At 41.2% G+C, this 18,520-nt stretch overlaps 1 protein-coding gene across 1 annotated transcript; it reads left to right on the top strand.

Moving 5' to 3' along the window:
• The first annotated feature begins 1,082 nt into the window (after window positions 1-1,082).
• Window positions 1,083-18,520, top strand: CBLIF (cobalamin binding intrinsic factor). Its single transcript, XM_049892070.1, has 9 exons — window positions 1,083-1,229; window positions 1,929-2,105; window positions 2,813-2,926; window positions 3,387-3,527; window positions 5,512-5,693; window positions 13,042-13,219; window positions 15,021-15,222; window positions 17,390-17,508; window positions 18,443-18,520. Exons 1-9 carry the CDS (start codon window positions 1,151-1,153, stop codon window positions 18,502-18,504), a joined length of 1,254 nt encoding a protein of 417 aa, XP_049748027.1. The 5' UTR covers window positions 1,083-1,150; the 3' UTR covers window positions 18,505-18,520.

Genomic DNA, 18,520 nt, shown 5'->3' with positions numbered 1-18,520 from the left:
TATTTGGAAGAAGAGTGTCCTCGGCAGAGGAGACAGCAAGTACAAAGGCAGCTGATGTGTTCAAGAAACAAGAAGACATCCTATGTGGTTGAGGCACAGTGAGCAAGGCAGAAAGCAAATGGAGGTGAGGTCAGAAAGAAACCAAAAGTTAGATCTTATAAGTCCTTATAGGTCATTAAAATGACTTTGACTTTTATTCTGAGAGGGGAGCTACTGGGGGTTTTCCACTAAAAGTAGCAACTTAAAATGTAATAGTTAGAAAAAAAACAAATTAGCCCTCTGCTCCATAATTTCAAGATATTATCCCTGTAATAGGGAGGTATACTTTGCTTTATAACAGCTATATGTCAAAATATAACTATATTGGGGGATATATATATATATATTTAATTGATTCCATATTTTCTAATCACTTACTTTAAAAAACATGGGTCTGAGAGTCCTGGGTATGTTCCACTGCTTTCATGCCCAGATAAGGAAAAGGAAACCACACAGAACAATTTCTGGGAACTAGGGTCCATTTCTTGCCTAAAGCCAAACAACTTCAAAGAGCCTAGGCGAGAGCCCAAGTCGTGTTAACTTAACCCAGGTCAAGACAACTTGATTAATTACATACAGCCAGGCTTCAATTGGCAGATCCCTGTTGAGAGCATGAAAGGGAATATTGTAAAGTAAGTTCCTCAAACCATAAACAAGGTGGAACCTTGGAACTGGCCCAAACCTAAGTGAAGTGGTTGCTCTAAGCAGACAGGAGGCTGTCTGGATGTAAAAAGGCCAAGGAGGAAGACTTGTTTTTGCTCGCATATTAGCCACACCTCCAGATGCATTGGCCCAGGGTTTTGGAGAAAGACACTTTCTTATCATTGCCTTCACTGCATACCCAGCCCCAAGCTCCTCACATGACTGTGCTACCTAGAAGTCACCTTCAGACACCTTGGAGGGTCTACAGTTGGTAAACTTAGATAAGCAAATGGAAAATAGTTATATCAGAAAGGGAGAGGTGCACAGGTGGTTAGGAGTGGCTTGGGGGAGGTGGAGGACAAACTGTTTTACAAAAAGAAGCATATATAGGAGAAGGTAGAGAAATCCTACACTTCAAACTCTGGGATCTGTGAACTGGGGAGACGTGGACAGGAAAGGAGAGGAGAAGATGGCCTGGTTTGCCCTCCATGTCCTGAGCATTCTCTGGGCTATGGCTGGGACCAGTATCCAGATCCAAAGCTCATGCTGTGAGTATGGTGTTATTTCCAAGCAAGTCAGGGAAGCAGTTCCCTGGGGAGAGGCAGAGACCTCAGACACTAAGGTCTGCTGATGAGAAAACGGTTGAAAATAACAATCAGTTTAAAAAAAAAATTTTTTTTTTTTCAATCACTATAGGAGTTCCAAAATTGGTAAGTCAGGGTGTGAGTGTGAGTAGACCATCTTCACTGACTTAATAGTATAAGTTGTTTGAAGGGTGAGTCTACGCATCTTGTACTAAGAAAGGTTGGAAATACTGTTGCAGGAATGATGGCCGATGTTACAGGTACTGGCTTTAGTAGTTGCTGAAGTCAAGTCACATCCCAAGTCTTTAATATCCTTCATGAAAGAAGGAGGAAAAAAATGGGATGAAAGGAAATCAGTGATTTCTAGAAACGCGATGAAAATGATGTGAAATATCTATGAGCCAAGAGCCATAGTCCTCGGAGTTACTAAATGAAAAATATCTCTTGAAGATACGGGCATTTGAGAAGCTATAGGAACTGATTGGTTCAAGAGAAAATCTCAATGTTTTGTCTATTTCTCTTCATAACCACCCCAAAGAGGCATCCCTGAGCATACCAATGCTAATACTATCTTTTCCTAAAGGCATAGGAGAAGTGGCAAACATGTTTCTGCAAAGGGGGAATGAAGACTAGAGGTTTAGTAGATTCCGTTTCTCTTCTCAGCTGTTCCCTCTGCCCAGCAGCCCTTGGTTAACAGCATTCAAGTGCTCATGGAGAGCTCAGTGACTTCATCAGACTTCCCAAACCCCAGTATCCTCATTGCCATGAACCTGGCTGGAGCCTACAACCTGGAGGCCCAGAAGCTCCTCACTGACGAGCTCATGGCCAGTGACACCAACGGTGAGACCCAGAGTCCTTCCTCATGCTCCCTGAATCTCTACACACTGCTCATCACCCTTGGATGCCAAATCAGGCTTGTCCCACCGCCCCAATGCTGCCTCTGACCACACCCTAATCATACAAACACATTTCCCTACATACCTGCAAAATGCCTGGAAACAAATAGATGTGAAAGAGCATTCACAGAGGAGGGCAACGAAGTAGAAAGAGCTCTCAACTAGATGCAAAAAGAGCAGACTTCCAGTTCTGGCTCTGCCACTTATTAACTCTGTGACCATGAACATGCCCTTGAGCCCTCCCAACCTCACTTTCCTCATTTACAAAAGACAGCTGATTCTAATAACAATAGCAACAACAATAATAAATTATCTGTTCCACCTACCTTGCAGGAGTTGCCTTGAGACGCAAGTTACATAATAAAGTCAAAATTATTTTGCAACTATAAACCTTTCATATACAAATTTGTATGGGTGTTCTCATTGCTTTTTTAATCAGATACAGTCTTCAAGTCACAGAGTTTAAGATATTCCTTAAATGTTTTTTCATATTTTTTTCCTTAGGAAAGACATCCAAAAAAAAAAAAACACTTTAACCACCTTATAAAAAAATCATATGATCTGGATGAGAACCAGAGACCTTGGCCTTGGCCCCTGGTGCCCTCTCCCCTGAGCATGCCTTTGTTTTAGTGTTTGGTTCTCTCCGTGTAGATCTAACTGCCGGTCAGCTCGCCCTCACCATTATGGCCCTCAACTCCTCCTGCCGAGACCCTGAGAATGATGTATCGCTTCTACAAAAACAAATGGAGAACTGGGCGCCTTCAAGTAAGATCTCATTGGAAGGGAAGGGAAAGTGAGGCAAATGGACCTCCCTGAGAGTTTTAAACCCAGGAAGGAGAGAATCAGGGGCGGGAAGTGGAAAGTGAGCAAGGAAAAACAATGTACCCTCCAATCCAGTTCCCTCTGCCAAGCCCACAAGTGAGAGAGATTCACTTGCAAGCCAAAGTTGTGAAGCTGATAGATCACTACCCGGGGTCACAAACTTGTCATGCTCAGTACCTGCCTGAAGACATCATCCCTTTCATTCTATTCGAATTCCAGATGACACTCTATCTTGCATGTCCCAAGAAACAGTGAAATTATCCTTTGCCAATACTGTGGCTTTCTTTTCAGATAGGTTTTCTTGCAATTTCCATTTAAACAATTAGGCTTTTCCTCTTTCACAAATGACCTCATAATGTTGAATGTTAGTCTAATGAAGTCTCTCTCCCCCTCCAACTCCAAGGCTCCAATGCTGGAGTTTTGTCCTTCTACGGACCAGGTCTGGCAATCTTGGCACTGTGCCAGAAGAACCCAGCGGCTACTTTACCAATAGCAGCCCGTTTTGCCAAGTCCCTGATGGCCAATCTCTCTCCCTTCAATATGGGTGAGTAGGTCACAGCTTCAAACGCTGCCCTGAGCTGGGGAAATCCAAGGACACCATGCCCTGAATTGCTGGAGGAGAAAATGGGAGTGAGGATTTTTACACAGAATTGGGGCTGAGGACCATGAACACGGGAGTTAATTAAGAGATATTTGTTGGACATGTGAATTAAGGAATAAACAAATGCAGGGGGGGAGATGATAAAACATAGAAACCAGGACAACACTTGAAATGCCTGGCAGCCACGGAACTTCACTGGGAACAAGAAACACTCCACAGAAGGCAGGAATTGTTCCCAGGCAAATTAAATACTAAATGTCTTGATTCGGCCCTATCCTACTTTACACTCGGAAAAACACCTCGTTACTGATGCTTCCACACTCTATTCTCAATGTTTCTCCTTAAAACATGAAAGTATCCTCTTTCTGGTAAACAACTACTCTCTGAACCCTAAATCCATGATGTCCCCCTTCAAGGAAACATTAAGACTATCTCATCTCTCCACTCTGCAGTCGTTTGGGACTGGAAGATCTTTCCTCTACCACACCACGTCCTTCTTCTGTCTACCCCAAATGCTCCCTTCCCTGTAGAACGCCCTCTCTGAGGGCCTCCATTACCCCCCTCATTCTTGGCCACCTCTTCTCCTCTACCCTCTCTAAGTAATAGCATTATCTTAGCTTTTCACTCCCTTATATATGCCTCAAGGAGCCCTGGTGATGCAGCGGTTAAGCTCATGGCTACTAACCAAAAAGTTGGCGGTTCAAACCCACCAGCTGCTCCATGGGAGAAAAATGTGGCAGTCTGCTTCCATAAATATTACAGCCTCAGAAACCCTATGGAGCAGTTCTGCTCTACCCTATAGAATTCCTGTGAGTTTGAATCAACTTGATGACAGTGGGTTTTTTGGTTTACATATGCCTAATCAGTGACCGCTATTATTTAAGGGCCTATCAAACAAACGGAAACCCTGGTGGCGTAGTGGTTAAGTGCTATGGCTGTGAACCAAAACGTCAGCTGTTTGAATCCGCCAGGCGCTCCTTGGAAACTCTGTGGGGCAGTTCTACTCAGTCCTATAGGGTTGCTATGAGTCAGAATCGACTCCATGGCAGTGTTTGTTTTTTTTAATCAAACAAACAAGCAGGTAGACATTCAGCACTCTCCCTGTAGGTCGAGAACAGAGTGGCCTCTCTTTCCCATCTGGAACCTCAAGCATTCCCAGAGTCGTCTCTGTCAGTTCAGAGTTTGGATGTCCTCACTTTTGTGTTTCAACAACATTGTCCCCTTAACTAAGTAAAGCAACTTTCAGGTGGAGATTAGACTGGGCAGGGGAAAAACTATGAAAGGAGGGATGTCATCTGCCAAGTCTTCCATTTGTTCTGGTCTCATCATGCCAGAGTACACACATGTTTCTTATGTGTAAACAATGAGAAAAGCCCTGTACTGGATACTATAAGGGATGCAAAGTTCCTGGCAACTAAGAGCTCACACAGCATGATAATGGCAAGACACACCAGAGAGTGCCGAGACAGTGAAACAGGTACGAACCACAAATGCTAAAGGAGTCCAGAAGAGAGGCCGCACCTGTTGTGCTGGGATGAGCAGAGAAGGCCTCACGGAGAAGTGGTAATGCCTGGGCCATCGAGAACTGGTGGCATTTTAAAAGACAGAGATTGGGACAAGAGAAAGGAGACTGAATATGACTGCCAGTCTATATTAATTAAAAGCATGAGCTGCAAAGTCATACAGATCTGGGTTCAAGTCCTGACACTGTGACTTATTAGCTATGTAACCTTGGCCATTTATCTAGCCTCTCTGTGCCTCAGTTTCCTCATCTCTTAAACGGAGATAACTATAGGCCTTACTTCACAGGTTGTCCCAAAGAGTAAATGAGATAATACACTTGGCACACAATAAGCACACGATCTATGTTAGCTGCTCATTTTGTTGTGGTGGTGGTTGTCTTATCTCCCCTCCCTGTGATTCACAGACACGGGAGCAATAGCAACCTTGGCTCTGACCTGTGTGTACAACAAGATCCCCGCAGGTTCAGAGGAAGGTTACAGAAACCTGTTTGGTCAGGTACTAAAGTATATTGTGGACGATATCAGCACAAGGATCGAAGACAATGGCATCATCGGAAACATCTACAGTACTGGCCTCGCCATGCAGGTAAACACATCATTGATGCTCTTTGTTGGGTCCATACCAGTGAGCCTGGACCATGGGATCAAAAGACCAGGCTTCTGCTAGTATCTCTGGGAAAGACCAGTTACAGTGTGACTTGACATAGATTCCTTGTGGTATCTCTGCCTCAGTTTCTCTATGGGTAAAATACAGGTGAGTGTTAATTTTGCCCTACCTCATAGGTGAAGTGTGAAAACAAATCTATATGAACTAGTTTTGGTTCACTGGAAGAAAAGAAACAAATCCAAGGACGCTTTTGGTTTATTATTAATAATGGTCAATTTGTTAATAGTAATTACAAACTATTCAAAGTCTGATGTATAAATAATAAGGATAAAGTGAGTCCTCAAAAAAATATTGGATTTTCCAATTCATTATTCAGTGTCAGCCAAGTACTGTTGATGTTGTTTTTCCCAGACCTTTATCTTGATCCAAAAAAGGCAGCCTTGAATTCAAACTAATTAATGAAAATAACCTAAATCTGACTGGATACTTAATATTTATCAGGCCTATTCACAATCTCAATCTCATTTCAACCTCACAAATAGACCTAGTGACCCAGTGAGGTCTATCTGGTAGCCAACTCCATACTCCACCCTCTGCTTCCCCAGCAAAGATTCCCAGGCTTGGACTCTCTAAAATGCTGACTGGTATAGCTCTAAATAGAAACTCTCATTCATTAGGGCAGCATCCTTCCACGGAAGGCATATGCACCAATGACAGTGGGCAAAGATAACCAACTGCAATCAGAAATTAAAGAGCCATCTGTGGCCAAATCTTCTACTCCAAACTAAGAATGTTGTACTCCAAAGCCTCAACATATCCTATGGAACTAGGGTACACTATGGGACCTCCACAACTCAGAAAGTACAGGAAAGAGAAAATTGCAGAGCTATGAAGCCAGCTATAAACCTAAATAACTCTCTGGTGGCACAATGGTTAAGAGCTCACCTACTTACCAAAAGGTCGGCAGGTCAAACCCACTAGATGCTCCATGAGAGAAAGATGTGGCAGTCTGTTTCTGCAAAGATTACAGCCTTGGAAACCCCATGGAGCAGTTCTACTCTGTCCAATAGGGTCACAATAGTGTGGATCAACTTGATGGCAACAGGTAATATTTGAAATAAATCAGTTCCTAGGGGAATTTTTTTTTTTTTTTTTAGGGGGAGAAAGAAGAATGAAGACATACGTGTAATTAAAGGATAAAAGTGAGATAAGCATAAATAGCTTAGAACTTAGCTCATGTTAAATATAGAAGGAAATACAAAATTCCTACACCAATATCCTCTGTATGTTGTGTTGGTGTCATAAAAAAAAAAATTAGGTGCCATCAAGTCGGTTCCAAATAAGAGTGACCCTATGTACAATGGAATGAAATAGTGCCTGGTCCTGCGTCACCCACAATCATGGATATGCTCGAGCCCACTGTTGCAGCACTGTGTCAATACATCTTGTTGAAGGTCTTCCTCTTTTTCCCTGACCATCTAACTTACCAAGCATGAAGTCCTTCTCCAGGGACTGCTCCCTCTTGATAACATGTCCAAAGTATGTGAGATGAAGTCTAGCCATCCTTGCTTCTAAGGAACATTCTGACTGTACTTCCTCCAAGACAGACTTATTCACTCTTCTGGCAAACCAAAAAAAAACCAAATCCAGTGCCGTGGAGTCGATTCCGACTCATAGTGACCCTATAGCAGTCCACAGTATATTCAAAATTCTTCACCAACACTATAATTTAAAAGCATCAATTCTTCTTCAGTCTTCCTTATTCATTGTCCAGCTTTCGCATGCATATGAGGCAATTAAAAACACCATGGCTTGGGGCAGGCACACCTTAGTCCTTAAAGTGACATCTTTGCTTTTTAACACTTTAAAGAGGTCTTTTGCAGCAGCTTTGCCCGATGGATGTGTCATTTGATTTCTTGCCTGCTGCTTCCATGGGTGTTCATTACGGATCTAAGTAAAATGTTAACTTCAATATTTTCTCCATTTACCATGATGTTGCTTATTGGTCCATTTGTGAGGATTTTTCTTTTCTTTATGTTCAGGTCTAATTCATACTGAAGGCTGTGGTCTTTGATCTTCAGTAAGTGTTTCAAGTCTTCTTCACTTTCAGCAAGCAAGATTGTGTCATTTGCATATCACAGGTTGTTAATAAGTCTTCCAATTCTGATGCCATGTTCTTCTTTATGTACTCCAGCTTCTCGGATTATTCTCTCAGCATACTTACTGAATAAGTATGGTAAAAAGATACAACCCTGATGCACACCTTTCCTGATTTTAAAGCACTCAGTATCCCTTTGTTCTGTTCGGACGACTGCCTCTCGGTCTAAGCACAGGTTCCGCCCGAGCAAAATTAAGTGTTCTGGAATTCCCATTCTTCACAATATTGTCCATAATTTGTCATGATCCACATAGTTTAATGCCTTAGCATAGTCAATAAAACACATGTAAATGTCTTTCTGGTATTCTCTGCTTTCAGTCAAGATCCATCTGGCATCAGCAATGATATCCCTTGGTTCACGTCCTCTTCTGAACCTGTCCTGAATTTCTGGCAGTTCCCTGTCAATATACTGCTGCAGCCACTTTTGAATGATCTTCAGCAAAATTTTACTTTTGTGTGATATTAATGACATTGCTCAATAATTTCAGCATTCTGTAGAGTGACCTTTCTTCGAAATGGGCACAAATATGGATCTCTTCCAGTTGGTTGGCCTAGTAGCTGTCTTCCAAATTTCTTTGCATAGAAATGTGAGCACTTTCATCGCTGTATCCGTTTGTTGAAACATCTCAGTTGGTATTCTGACAATTCTTGGAGGCTTGTTTTTCACCAACTACTTCAGTGCAGCTTGAACTTCTTCCTTCAGTACCATCAGTTCTTATTGGTAGTACCTCCTGAAATGGTTGAACATCAACCAATTCTTTTTGGTATAGTGACTTTGTGTTTTCCTTCCATTTTCTTTTGATGCTTCCTGGATCTTTTAATATCTTCCCCAAAGAATCCTTCAATATTTCAGCTCGAGGCTTTGAATTTTTTCTTCAGTTCTTTTAGCTTGAAAAATGCTGAGCATGGTCTTCCCTTTTGGTTTTCTATCACTAGGTCTTTCCACATGTCATTATAATACTTTGTCTTCTCAAGCCATCCTTTGAAATCTTCTGTTCAGCTCTTTTACTTCATTATTTCTTCCTTTCACTTTAGCTATTCTGCGTTCAAGAGTAATCTTCAGAGTCTCTTCTGACATCTATTTTGGTCTTTTCTTTCTTTCCCGTCTTTTCAATGACCTCTTGCTTTCTTCATGTTATGATGTCCTCGACGTCATTCAACTCCTGTGGTCTTTGGTCATTAGCATACTATGCATCAAATCTATTCTTGAGGTAGTCTCTAAATTCAGGTAGACTATACTCAAGGTCATACTTTGGCTCTTGTTGACTTGTTCTAATTTTCTTCAGCTTTAACTTGAACTTGCATATGAGCAATTGAGGGTCTGCTCCACAGTTAGCCCCTGGCCTTATTCTGACTGATGATATTGAGCTTTTCCATTATCTCTCTCCACAGATGTGGTCAATTTGATTCCTATGTTTTCCATCTGGTGAGGTTCATAAGTATAGTTGCTGTTTATGTTGGTGAAAAAAGGTATTTGCAATGAAGTCGTTGGTCTTGCAAAATTCTATCATGCAAACTCCGGCATTGTTTCTACCACCAAGGCCGTATTTTCCACCACTGTTCCCTCTTCTTTGTTTCCGGTTTTCACATTCCAGATCATCAGTAATTATCCATGCATCTTGATTGAATGTTTGATCAATTTCAGACTGCAGAAGTTGGTAAAAATCTTCAGTTTCTTCACCTTTGGCATTAGTAGTTGGCATGTAAATTTGAATAACAGTCATACTAACTAGTCTTCCTTGTATTTGTATGGATATTATCCTATCATGGACAGTGTTGTACTTTAGGATAAGTCTTGAAATGTTCTTTTTGACAATGAATGCAACACCATTCCTCTTCAATTTGTCATTCCCAGCATAGTAGACCATATGATTATCTGATTCAAAATGGCAATACCAGTCCATTTCAGCACACTAATGCCTAAGATATCGATGTTTATGCATTCCACTGCATTTTTGGAAAATTTCCAATTTTCCTAGATTCATACTTTCTACGTTCCATGTTCTGATTATTAATGGCTGTTTGCAGCTGTTTATTCTCATTTCGAGTCTTGCCACATAAGCAAATGAAGGTTCTGAAAGCTTGACTCCAGCCACATCATTAAGGTCTACTCTCCTTTGGGAAGGCAGTTCTTCCCCAGTTGTCTTTTGAGTGCCTTCCAACCTGGGGGGCTCAGCTTGTGGCACTATATCAGACAACGTTCCACTGCTATTCATAAGGTTTACACTACCTAATTTGTTTTCAGAAGTAGACTGCCAGGTTCTTCTTCCTAGTCTGTCTTAGTCTTGAGGCTCAGCTGAAACCTGTCTGCCATGGGTGGCCCTGCTGGTATTTGAAATACCAGTGGCATAGCTTGAGAATCACACCAACACAAAAGCCACCACAGTTCGACAAACTGACAGACGCATATCCTCTGTAGGGAGAGGTAACATACCCCAACTGACCTGAAATTCACATGACATATGGTATCTTGGTATGGATGACATCTTGCCTTTTTTACAAGAAAAGCTTTATTCACAGGTACAGCTTATCAGAGTGTACCCAGCAAGTGATAAAAAAAAAAACAAACAGAATTCACAAACCAAACTAGCAAAAACAAACACTTCTCTGTCTGGCACTAAATCCAAGGTTGGTTATTTTAAGTGAGACACAAACACACTCTCTTCCAAACGGCCTTTAGTCCTCCATGAGGCTTTCTAGACCTGGCCCTGGGAATGCTCTGTGTATGCTCAGCCATGAAAACAAACATAGTTTTTGTTTATGGCAATATCCCATTGATGACGACAGAGAAGCTGACTTACTTTGCTCTCCTTAGTCACTCCCATAGGAGCATTCCCAGGGCCAGCTCTAGAAAGCTTTGTTGAGGATCAAAGCCCATCTGGAAGGGATTGTTTGTGTCTTAAATAAAATAACCAATCTTTAATTTAGTGCTAGACAGAGAAGCCTTTGTTTTTACTAGTTTAGTTTGTGAATACTGTTTGTTATTTTATCACTTGCAGGGTACACTCTGATAAGCTGTACCTGCAAATAAAGCCTTTCCTATGAAAAGGCAAGACATTATTCATACCCGGATACCATATGTCATGTGGATTTCAGGTCAGTGAGGATATATAACCTCTCCCCACCTCCCTCGCTGCCCGTTATCTGAAGTTTACCCAGGCAGTGGGAAGTCTGAAATCACCAAGTGTCTAATATAAAGCCTTGTTCAAATCTAAAATGTTCTGGTATAGAAAAGCAAATGGCTTTGAATGACTTGGGTTTGAATACTAGATCCTGGGCCAATACTGAATTTCTCTGAATTTGATTTCCACATGATAACAGGGTTGCAACCAAGTTAGAAGAAATGTGGTATAAAAAAAATCATAGATGCAATGTGGTGCTCAGTAATTGCTCGTGGTCTTTCCCAGCAGAACAGTGGTGCTATTAACCTTCATTTTCAGTCTTCTCTCACCCTCTTCCTGGATGCCAGTGCACTTCAAGTGGCCCAGACCACCCTCGTCCCTTTCCTAAGGCATTCATGAGGTGTTTCCTCTGTTCCAGAATTTTTCTTCTGTCTTCCATCAACATTCAATGCCTTCATCGTTCCCCTAATAGAAACTTGGGAAAAGGGATCTGATCCACTTCTTCATGCAAAGTTATTAAAGACTTCTAACAGCTCAATGTGTTACCAAGATATATTTCTCTTGGTGGAATTTAGGAGGTAATATGGCAAGTGGACAAAATATTACTGCTGAGGAATACCTACCAGATACCCCTTAACCCAAACTGACTTATAAGTTAGCCTCTGGCAAGAACCGAAGTTCATGGTTGCCAAGGCTAACAGCGATGGTCATGCCTGTCACAACAGCCAGGTTGCTCATACTTCTGCCTCTAGCTGAGAGAGGCATTTCTGACTCCCCTCCCCCTTCTCACACTTCCTGTCCTAAACTTCAGGTGAATCAGTCATAAGCAATCCAGCCCCTTAACATGTTTTGGTGGCCATGCTCAGTACCATTCTAAAGGAAGGGAGGTGGTAACTATGGCTTACATTTCACACATTACAAAATGCTTCTACACATTATCCCATCTAAACCTCAAAGAACCCTCCAAAGGTGGGCAGGAATTATGGTTTCTACTTCACCAGTGAGATATAAGACTGAGCAAGGTTAAATGACTTGCTTAGTATACTAATTGACACCAAAATAAAGAACTCAAATCATGCTATCAGGGAAAACTCTTTCTTCATCTCTCAGCTCTGTTTCCCTCATTTTCTCTTGCTGCATGGTTTCTTCAAAGTGGCTGAGGAAGATGATCACTAGCAGCTCAGTGCTTACTTACATGGTTCTGGCTGAATAACGACAGCAGGGAAAAAAAAAAATGCTTCTCTCTCCTAATGTCCACATACAAGGGAAGGACTCTGATCAGCACACATGCCCACCAACCACTGTTGCCAAGAGAATGGGGGACTATGATCAGCCCGGCCTAGGCCATAGGTCCATCCCTGTGGACAGGGTTACGGAGCCTCTGAGTGACAGTCCCTGATGGCACAGTGGTTAAGTGCTACTAAGCAAAATGTCGGAGGTTTGAACCCACCAGCCGCACCACAGGAGAAAGATTGTAGCTTCATAAAGACTACAGCCTTGGAAATCCTATGGGGCAGTTCTACTCTATCCTGTAAGCTCAGTATGAGTCGGAATCAATCCGATGGAAGTGGGTTCGGTTTTTCATTTGGAGTGACTCCTGACACAATCACAAAGTGTGGGAAAAGCTCACCAATGGATGTGCAGGATAATGCAAAGCAAAGAGGACTACTACCTTCTTGTGGCCAGATCCTCTGAGACTAAAGCTCCCTCTGGAGCTTGCTTTGTCCAGCAGTCACCCTCATACTATGTCCAAAAATTGTTAGTGAATACACCATCTCTAAGTGTTCCCTGAATCTGGTCATTCCACAGATATTTGTTATGTGAATAGTATGTGACAAATACTGGGCTAAGTGCTGGGGACTCGCATTGAACAAGACAGATGTAGTTCTAAACCTCATGCAACTTTGGTTTGGGGCTCTAGGTGATCACAATGATTATCGATCAAATCTGTCCCTCAAAAGGCTTATAAGGGTCAACTTTCAGCTATGCCTAATCAGACTCCCTTCCCTTCGCTTTCCCTCCTCTTCTCTTTCTCCCATCCCCCCAGGCTCTCTCCGTCACACCTGTGCAACCTAACAAGGAGTGGGACTGCAAAAAGACCATGGATACAATACTGAATGAGATTCAGCAGGGGAAATTCCACAACCCCATGTCCATCGCCCAAATCCTCCCTTCTCTGAAAGGCAAGACATACCTAGATGTGCCCCATGTGAACTGTAGCCCTGGTAAGCACTTTTTAAATATCTGCCTTTCCTTATGTCATAAAGTGGCAACTTGTGCCAAGAATGTGACGTGGATCAATTTTAAGTGGCATATAAGCTTGTTATCTCCATTACACTTATGTTGGCAGAGCTGCATCTGACTTCCAATTTTCAAAGTTTGTATGCTAGCCATTGTGCCCTCAGAATTCATCCCCCCCCCCAATGTCTACTTCATCCAGCATGCATTTATTGAGCACCTACTATGGGCAAAGCATTTTGTAGGATGCTGGGTTGGAGGAGGTCCATGGTCCCAGCAATCAAATAACACATCACTTCATTCACTTGACAAATGTACCAAACATTGTGCAGTATCATATCATGTCTGCTCTTTACAAAGTCAGGAGACAGATATGCAGATAAAAACTACAATACAGTCCTTAGAACAATTAAATAATTATTAAATAGAAATGGAAGTCATATACAGTACAAAGGTAAAGGATTGATTCTGTCTGGGAGGCTTAGGAGAAGGTCAGCACTGACATTTCAGCCAAGCCTTAAAGATCTAAATATCAAGCCTTAGTGCTCATAGCATAGCAGAGGGATGCAGTAGGAACCTGGCATGCTACCTTTTTGCTTCAAATATCTTTATTTTATTCAATTACAAATATAATACAGAGATACACAAAACTCAAACACTGCAGAAATAACACATTTAGAAAGTAGAGTCCAGCATAAAAATGTTATCACCACAGACATAGCTAGTGTTTGCTATTAATTCCTGCAACTCTTCACTCTAATAAAATACTAGTATGAAGTACTGTTTATCTTATGTTGCATGGACTTCGTAAAAAAAAAAAAAAAGGGACCTCGTAAGACAGGCAGAAATTAATAAGCTCCTTGTGTAACTCAATGCAGAATTCACAGAGACCAAAATTAAGCAAACTGACCCCAATCATACCAAACACTGCTACATTCTGCTAGCTCCTTAAGCTGCTTCCAAATGATTTTCCAGCTTTAACAAAGTGGCCATGGAGTTCTTGCTAGGCTTCTACACTAGTTGTCCAAGTACTTTCTTAAGTGGTCTAAAAACATACTACTTTACTGCCAGATGCATGATACTTGTTCAACAACTGAACAGCAGGTGAATCATGTATAATACAAGCCTTGGGGCTTTCAAGCCTCCCTTTAGGCTGCAAATTCTTTTAAGAAAATAATGACCATTGTAAAGCTAGCTGTGAGTTCTTCAGTGACTCTAGAATGTAAATAAGAGCTTCAAAGGTCACACTAGTCCTTCATAAAAATCCAGAAAGGCCACAAAGTCACTGCCATTTCTTGAAATGTTTTCCAGGATGAGTTGGCAATAACAGAGATTTTGTACCCATGATGCAAGTCCTGTAATCTTTGACACCACCACCTGTCAGCCAGTTTGTCATTCTGTGGTGGCTTGTGTGTTGATATGATGCTGGAAGCCATGCCACCCATACTTCAAATACCACCAGGGTCACCCCCATGACTTTCCAGACTAAGACACATTAGGAAGAAAGGCTTGGAAATCTATTTCCAAAAATTAGCCAATGAAAACCTGATGGATCACAACAGAGTATTGTCTGATACAGTGCTGGTAAATGAACCCCCTAGGCTGGAAGGCACTCAAAATACACACTGGCCACAACAATGGACTCGAGCAAGCCAACGATCATTGAGATGGTACAGGACTGGGCAACATTTCCTTCTGTTGTGCATGGGGCTACCACGAGTCAGAGTTGACTCAATGGCAACTAACAACAACAATCTTTGACAAATTTGGTGTCTTTGCTTTTAACAGATCATGAGGTGCAACCAACTCTACCCAATGAGCCTAGCACTGTCCCCACCTCACCATACAACATCACTGTCATATACACCATAAATAACCAGCTGAGAGGGGTGGAACTGCTCTTCAATGTGACCATCGATGTTAGTGTGAAGAAGGGATCAGTGCTACTTATTGTCCTAGAAGAAGCACAACGCAAAAACCCAATGTTCAAGTGAGTATACCAAGCAACATTCGCCATTCTCCCTGGGCCTAACCTGAATACCCATTCTCTTTCCCTCCCTCCATATTTGATTTTCCTTCCTTCTGATAATTTAACAGATTTTTATTTAATAGCCTCTTAAAGTGCTCACAATCTAGTAAATAGGCAAAGCTTTCATGAAAAAAATTAAATCATATAAGTCAATATAGGATGAAGTTTATAAAAATAGGAATTCAGAGGAGAGAGAGTCCCGTGTGGATTAGAACAGGCAAGGGAAGCTCCATGGCTTTGGATCTCATTAAAAGAATAGATGCTATTTAGGAAGGTACAATACACATGGGAAGGGAGGCCCTAGTAAGAAGATATGGCTAGAACAAGGCATTTGAGTCGGGAATGAGCAATGAATTTGTGGTCAGTCAGTAGACTACCTCGACCAGAAGAGAAAATGTAGGGCTGAATTAAGTAATATCTGGAAGGGTAGGCTGGGTAATATTGTAAAAAAAAAAACCTTAAATGCCAGACTAAGGAGCCCAGACTTCATATTTGAGGGAAGCGTTGCAAGTTTTTGAGTATGAAAAGCCATGTTGTAAAATGTTAAGTGGATTGTAAGAATGGAAGACAAGAAGAAAAGCTGGGGGATGACTTGATAATAAAGCTGTGAGGTGACAAGATCTCATCTACATAAATGAGAACCTCATCTAAGATAAATGGACTCATATCAAAGAAGGCTCCACAGGATTGTGAGCCACTGGATGTGGGGGTCAAGAGAAAGAAGCTTCAAAACTATTGGTAGGAGTGTCAGGAAGAAAGGATTTTTAGAGAAAGAGGCTTAATTCCTTCTAGGCATGTTTAATTGTGGGCGATGAAAACAGAAAAATTAAAAGGCTTTTGGAGATAGCGGAACTTAGAGAAAGAGGTCAGGAAAGGAGAAAGAGATTGGATAGTCATCTGATAGAGGTGATGACAGAAGTTTTGAAACTGTACAGTGGGTGACAGATCCAATACTCAACAAAACTGTGAGACAGGTCTAATTGTTCCCATTTTACAGGTAGAGCCACTGAAGCTCAAAGAGATTAAATAAAACTCCTAAAATCACACAACATGGAACTAATAGTGCTGAGATCTAAGTCCAGATTTAACTAACTCTGAAGCTCACGTTCTTTCCACTTCTCTATAAAGAAAAGGGCAAAACACAGAATCACAGAGGAAAAACATTTAACTTTGTGAAATGTCTATAGTTTGCAAAAACAGGAAGCCATGGAGAAACATGGATCAGTCTAAGCTTAGGAAGAGTAAAGGGAAAGTGCCAGGTCACGGAAGGGAAAAAAGAAGATACTTTCAAAGGAAAGATGATGTGATCCACAGCGTCAAAGTCTAAAGAGAGATGTCAAGGAGGAAGACTGACAAAAGCCAAGGAACTGGCAATTGAGTGATACGTGGGGATCTACTCCACGGGGCTACGTTGAGCGCTCTATGACTGCTGCCCACTGCCCGGCTCTATAATCTACGTAACTTCCGTAGACTGACTCAGTTAAAATTGCATGTCAAGAATACTTAATTTTCAAAGCACCCTTCTGAATGTACTTTATTTCTTCTCTAAGTTAGCTCTCATTTTGCCTGATTTTTCTTTTTCCCATTGTAAATGTCATAAATGTATATAATAAGAATCTTGAAGCGGAAAAGGCATAAAGAAGAAAACAAATAATCCACAATCCATGCTAATACAACCACTGTTAATTTTTAGGATTGTGTAGTTTTTGCTATGTATATTACACACAGTTGTAATGCATCATATACATGGTATAAATATTTCATATAAGATTTGTATGCTGCCTTTTATTTAACATTATTGCCTAAGTATTTCCCAGGTCACTGAAAATTATTTGGAAATGTAATTTTCATAACTGCAAAATATTCAATCCTGAATATTCATTCCATCATTTACTTAATCATTCATCCATCATTGGGCATTTACATGTTTTAAAATCTGTTTATCAATTCATTTTAATTATATTCAATTCCAAGTAATTTCATATTCATTAGTCATACGCATTTCTTCTTTTGGGCATGATTTCATCTGATCTTTAAAGCATTTAGAATGTCTCTGTTCCTTTACCTTGAACCCCTTGTTGCCTGATCTAAGGTGAGGTGTTAGCCATCTCTGGTTTTGTTCTTACAGATTTGAAACCACAATGACATCCTGGGGCCTTCTTGTCACTTCTATCAACAATATTGCTGAAAATGTTAATCACAACACATACTGGCAGTTCCTTAGTGGCAAAACACCTTTGAATGAAGGTCAGAAAACAAAAGGAATCTGGGTATTTCTTTCATAGTTGGAAGAATGCTTTCTTCAAATTCTTTCATTCCTTTATTTAGTTCATTCATTCATTTAATTAATTAAAATTGCAGGATTATATATGTACATACAGTGATTAGATATACAGTATTATATATGTACGTACAGCTGGATGGATAGATGGACGGACAGATTGTTGTTAGCCAACAAGTCAGTTCTGGCTGGTGGCGACCCCAGGTGTACAGAAAAGAGAACTGCTCCCTAGGGTTTTTAAGGCTGTGATCTTTCAGAAGACTGCCAGGCTATCTTCCGAGGCACCTCTGGATGGGTTCGAACCCCCACCCTTTCAGCTGATAGTCAAGCACTTAACCGTAGATAGACAGACAGACATAGCTATCCAAAAGTAGCTAAAAAAAGAAAGAAAGAAATCGAGACTTCTGACTCTATTCCGAACCAGTGGGGAAAGATTTAGTGAACAAGTGAAGCGGACTGATCTTCTGAAAGCAATTAAGGGCTGAAGGAGGAAAAAGGAGATAATGTGAGAGAGGCAAAAAAAGGTAAGATATAAAAGTTGTATGTGCTCTAAGAAAGGTGAGTATGAGATAAGATAACATCACTCTATAAATAGTAGCTATTATTCTTACCCCTCATATTTGTTTCCAACCAGGTATGAATTCACTGTGGTTTTGTTTTGTGGTTTGTTTTGTGTGGCTCACACAACTTAAATGGCTTACTCAAAGACACACTCCACAAAATGGTAATCTAGACACTAGAAACAAGGACACCTGAATCAATTTCATATTCTTTCCACACTCATCAAGCTGCGCATTTCACTCTTGGATAATTTTAAACCTCCAGAAAATTGAAGGTGTTGATCCTTTGGGGGATAAGGGTGTCCCACAATCACCTCATGTTATTTTCTGTTTGATCCAGGTGTTGCTGACTATGTACCCTTCAACCAGGAGCACATCACAGCCAACTTCACACAATACTAGGGAGAAGGTAGACTCA

Source organism: Elephas maximus, chromosome 7 (genome assembly GCF_024166365.1).
Source record: "Elephas maximus indicus isolate mEleMax1 chromosome 7, mEleMax1 primary haplotype, whole genome shotgun sequence".
In the NCBI taxonomy this organism is placed as follows: domain Eukaryota; kingdom Metazoa; phylum Chordata; class Mammalia; order Proboscidea; family Elephantidae; genus Elephas; species Elephas maximus.
This window is presented reverse-complemented; position numbering and strand designations above follow the sequence as displayed.